This window comes from Cryptomeria japonica, chromosome 7, assembly GCF_030272615.1.
Source record: "Cryptomeria japonica chromosome 7, Sugi_1.0, whole genome shotgun sequence".
NCBI classification, from domain to species: Eukaryota; Viridiplantae; Streptophyta; class Pinopsida; order Cupressales; family Cupressaceae; genus Cryptomeria; species Cryptomeria japonica.
The window spans coordinates 312,604,994-312,610,689 of record NC_081411.1 but is presented as its reverse complement, the minus strand read 5'-3'; the positions used below and the strand labels follow the sequence as shown (position 1 = coordinate 312,610,689).

At 32.6% G+C, this 5,696-nt stretch overlaps 1 protein-coding gene across 1 annotated transcript; it reads right to left on the bottom strand.

The window, feature by feature from the left end:
• Positions 1–787: 787 nt before the first annotated feature.
• Positions 788–2,408, bottom strand: LOC131047257 (putative UPF0481 protein At3g02645). The gene is made up of 2 exons (XM_057981121.1): positions 1,033–2,408; positions 788–971 (listed from the first exon to the last, which is right to left on the bottom strand). The coding sequence occupies exons 1-2, from the start codon at positions 2,406–2,408 to the stop codon at positions 788–790; spliced, it is 1,560 nt and encodes a 519-aa protein (XP_057837104.1).
• Between the last annotated feature and the right edge of the window lie 3,288 nt (positions 2,409–5,696).

Below are 5,696 nucleotides of genomic sequence, written 5' to 3'. Positions count from 1 at the left end.
TTACATTGCATGAAGAAAATCTAGAACCAATGAACTTCAAAAACAATACAAACGTAAAGATATATTTTTTAAGAATAAAACAAATATTCTATGAATGAATTTAGTTTGTTAGATTTAATAGACACCACAAAATGTCAGTCAGCCTTAAACCACACACACTAAGCAATATATTAAGCTTAGAGAATGTTAGTCAACTTTACGTTTTTAACACTTTTAAGCCTAGAAGTGTATTTGTAGTGTGACCACACACCTTAAGCAACATATTAAGCCTAGAAAATGTAGTCAACTATGAGTGTTCAACACTTCTAAATCTAGAAGTGTAAGCTTAATGTGTGTGACTTAAGTCAATTGCAAAATGTTAAATGTGTTTTGTAATGATTGTAAACTTGACAACAACAAAAAAAAGAACCCACTGTTTTGATTTTTTTTTAAAAATAAGAGAATGCTTTATAAATGATTTTATTGTCTTAGATTCAATAGACACCACAAAATTTCAAATGTGTTTTGTAAGGGTAGCATACTTTGACAACCATTGTCTTAGATTCAATAGACACCACAAAATTTCAAATGTGTTTTGTAAGGGTAGCATACTTTGACAACCATTGTCTTAGATTCAATAGACACCACAAAATTTCAAATGTGTTTTGTAAGGGTAGCATACTTTGACAACGACAGCTTCAAACAGACAAAAACTTTTGTACCCTGTGAAAGTAAATGAAGTGGTATATCAAGGAGAAGAAATGGGCGTCAGCATCGGTAATTGGAATATAAAATACTTCCGACAGGCTTAGTCCTGCAAAATATTACTGTCGCTCCACCAACGCTTACAGTCATACACAGAACAAAAAGCCTGGAAGCAAGTCAGAAGCAGAAGTATCCCCGCGGCCAACACAGTGAGGAGCTGCCATGAACGAAATATGTATTTGTTTACATACTTCTTCGCAGCTACGCTCCATCTGTTATTATAATGCCTGTTCACATCCGCTATAACTTGGTCCAAATATTTAACTCGCGTCAATTGGACGCATTTACCCATGCCGTTCCACAGGCTTGCGACTTTTCCGTCGTCTTCCAGGTGATTGTAGATAATACCGCTCTTTCGCAGCAGCCTTGACATCTTCGACTGTGTAGCGAGTGAAGATCAAAGCGCCAGGAGCCGCCGAAGTTTCGAAAGCCAGCAGATTTCTAAGAACTACTTCTGTGTTGGAATCCAACCTCAATTTCGGAAGATAAAGAGTTGCACTGGTCTTGTCGAAGCGAATTGTGGTAAGGTCTCCCTCGGTTGGACGGACTGTTACTCCTGCTGAGTATAATTCGGCGACCGAGAGAATTTCTAGTTCGTCACATGTTGGAGGAATTTCCACTGTGGAATATCCTCTCTCCTCATCTGTTTCCTCATCCTTTTCATCTTTGCGCTTAATGGATAGAGTTTCAAAAGCAGAGACAAGATTCGTGGACATCTGCGTCACCAACTGGACAGGCCTCCCTTTTAAGACACGCTCAGAGAGTGCCGACAAGAGTTGAACAAGACTGATTTTTAACGAGTAGAGAACGTTCCATAAAGCTTTCAGACCACGCGTTATGCAGGTTGAGTCCGGCAAAGAGACATTCTCGTCATCATTCTTCTTAGAAATGGTATCGTCCATTGCTGCTGCAGGGACAATAGAGTAGTATAGCACCTCCAATATGTGACCCCTCTCTTTTATGCACAGCCTTGAACTATCCCGCATCTTCAACATAAATGGCGACCATTCTTGACAGACGAGACTCACCAGATTGGAGAGCCTTTCTTCCGCCTTATCTTGACAACCCAACTGCATTTCTAGCAGCTTCTGCACGAGGAACAAAGGTAACTGATTCTCGAGCATCATCAGATCTCTCATAATTGAATTGTGGGTTGCACTTCTGCAAGTTCTATCTAAAACTCTGCCTAATCGCATCACCTGGGATGACTCTTGCGAAGAAGTGCAATCCGCTCGTTTGACGTAGAACTGCATGCACTCGAGCACGAACGACGCGTCCAGAGCCATGAGCCATGCAAGGACTTCCTCCCTGTAGTCAAGAAATTTCTGGTAGCAGTTCCTGATTTGCCAGTCGTACTTCTTCATCTCTTCCACTACAGCTTCGAACTTACCGGTTATCGTCCTCTCAAATCTTTTCGCAGCAGCTATTTTGTATCTCTCCATTTCGAACAGTTGGGACCTCCAATGGTGATAAGGTCCAATGGAGACGCACTGCGGAATATATGCTTCTGGCTTTACTGTCAACAGCTCCTTGGGCACACCAAAAACGGATACACATAACTCCTTTTCTTCTTCTTCCTCATCCTGAAATTGCAGGCCTTCCTTGATTTGAATAAGCCAGAGATGTTGATCCAACTTTACTTCATCTGCTTTCATTAATTCCATGATTCCAAGTGGACAATGGATGAGATATCCCAGAAAGCAAGAGCACACATAGGGGATTAAAAATAGAGGATCGAAAGCTTAAATGTTGGAAACAGCTGGGCAGATGGTCATATATATAGCTTCATCCTCGGTTCCAGCGTATGAGCAAATTTATTTCACAGAAATTTCTGTACTTCCTAGGAGAATTTGACAAGCATTTCTATACCTAAAGCTTCACATGATAAACGCTTTACGCTCAGATGATACTGCAGATTTCAGAGGAATTGCAAGATGACACTTGTAACATAGATTTATGAGTCTTATTCTGCGGCTTAAGAGGTCAGAATTTTAAGTCTAAACATTCCCTACCTTTACAATCATTCTACTTTTAAGTAGCTCTTTTTTATCAAGGTGAACTACACAGTCACGTTGAACACGATTGCCCTACGTTTTAGGATGACGGATCTGGAAGATTTCTTTAAACACATTTGAAAGTGGAAATGTTTGCACGCGTTATTGATATTATTATTTTGTTTTTAGCTTCCTTATTTTTGGCTAATATCTTCATTAACAGATTATTTCTTTTGCATTTTGTAATTTGATTTCGTTTTATAAACATTAAATAAATGTATTTCAGAAATTATAGTTTTACAACCATTCTTAAACAAATTAAAATTAAAATTAAAAAAATTAAATTAAATTATAAATATTTAAATTAAATATGTTTTTTAAAAATGAAAATATAATTTCAAATTAAAAAAAATAATGTCTAACAATTTTATTATACACAGTTTAATATATATGCAAAAAGTGATCTAAATTTTATTTTTTTTAGTTTTAAAAATAGACATGCTTAAGATTTTTTATTAATTACAATTGTTTATATTATGAATATATATTCTTCTTAAATCATCTTTAATAATTGCACATATTGATTATTCTATAAATGCTTTTATTTAATACAAATAAATCTTTTGTCAACATACTCATTAAAATATTTTAACTTTGACCATAATTATATCTAAAATTTCATGCTCATCCTTTTTTATCATATTAAATTTAATAACTATTTGATTATTTAATTGTCTTTCAACTAATACTTAAATTATTAAAAATTAAAAACATTATCGGTCTCTTTAACAATATTATCGATAATATGTACATATGATTTTGTTTTAAAAAAACAATGAATAAATTTTAATATTATAATTAATCTAAAAATGGATTGAGAGAGATCATCAGACTCCAGATCATCACACCTGCTATTACGACAAAACAACAACCTCGAAATAAACGTTGTTGATATGGATTTAGTTGTTCCGTTTCGATTTGGTAATTGTAAGCTAAAAAACAACCAATGTGAAAGTTAATTGAGTTTGGCATATGCCGGGTCAGATTTGCTTGTCAAAATTTGTTGCCGTCCAAGCTCTTTACTCCACTAATCTGCTCTTTACGCGTCCCAAAACTTGACCTCCTTTTGGTGGACATCTCTTGCATTTGACGTTCATATTAGGTAGTTCATCGTAGACTTTTGCAAAGCAATAATATATTGCCTTCCAATTATTTTTTAGTTTTATTAGTACAACGGATGAAAACAATATGTTGACTATTAATTATTTTACGGTTTAATAATTCCAGTGAAGAAAAATACAACACCATCTTTTCTTTTAATAGATATCAAGAGTAATTGATTATAGTACTTAACATTGATCATTAATAGAAATAATTTGTATTCATTTGTAAGTATGTCAAAAGTTTCAAAAAATGATGTCTAATGTTGTCAATTTAAGAATATCATTGTAAAATATTTTATTAGTAAAAAGGTTGAGACAAAAAATAAATATTATTCTAAATATCAAACAAAACAATTGTGTCCAACATTAGTCATAGTTCAATCATAGTAAAAATCAAACACACAAATCCAACAAATTCATAGTAAGGAAAAAAATCATTCTTGCCTTCATAACTAGCTAAAATAGTGTTGAAATTTGAATAAAACAATCAAACTATTGATCCAACAACTTAACAAATCTATGATAAAATAATTGATAGCTTGAACTAAGCATACAAAGACATGCACTAATTAACACATAAACAATAAATATACTCACAAATATATATTAGGAATGTTGCAACCATTGCATTTTCCTAAGTACAATTGAACAAGGAAGCACCTTGGTAAAACAAGGCAATACAATTAAGCATCTAGTCAAGGCTTAGTCCTTATGAGAAAAATACCTACACTCTCAATAATCTATCAAGACATCTAAATTTACATTAAATTTATAGAAATTTAATCCAATTATCATGGAACTAATATTTTAAATTAATTTAAGAAAACCTTTTCAGTGATTATTCCTTATTTAGTCATTCTAATGTATCATGTTTCAAGAAATCTATTAAGTTATTATTTTTTTAAATATGATTATATAGGCCATAATATTTACATTAGTGACAGTTGCTAAAAAGATCGACAGAAAGAAGAAAAGAAAGGGCACTATTGTGACCAAGAGTGGAAGGACGAAGACAAAGAAAAACAATAAAATTCTTCCATGCAAGGAGGAATTGAAGGACACACTACGTAGTTATGGTTATTTAGTTTAATGTCCCAGCAATTTCTTTGGATTCTCTTAGTCCTAGGTGCTTTGTTGTTGTTTTTTGTTGCTAATCTTGATGCTCTGAACTCTTTCATCTATAAGTGTGGTGTTAAGAAATAAAATATAAATTTATTATGAATAGAAAAGGTATTAAACATCCTTAATGGTGAGTCAAGATTGTCTCTTGATTTCATAATAATATATATTCTCTATGTTTTAATCTTTCAATATTCTTAATTCATCTTATTTAATAATAATTAATGAGCTCAAACCTTTCTTTAAATATACAATACCAAATAATTAATTTAAATTAGTAGAATGATAATTAACTAGTAATGGTCATAATTTTTAAAAGGGCTAGCTAGAATAATATCCCGGGCAACCAGAATGAAAAGGTCATGGATTAGCTTATGCACAATGATCATATCTACATAATTCTATCTAAAATAATAGTCAAAATTAAACCATAAAGGGTTTGTTAAGGTATGTAAATTACATTAATGATAGTTTATTATAAATTTTTTTACCATGTTTCTACACCTCATGAAAACAAGTTATTGATATCCCTTGAGGTGTTTCATTTTAATTTCCTAATCAAGAGTTCTATTTTTTAAACCATAAATGTTGATAATTTTTTTAGGGTGATTTTTTCATAATATTGTTTGCCACATGATGCATCTTCACTTTCTTAATCTAAAAATGATAAGCTAGA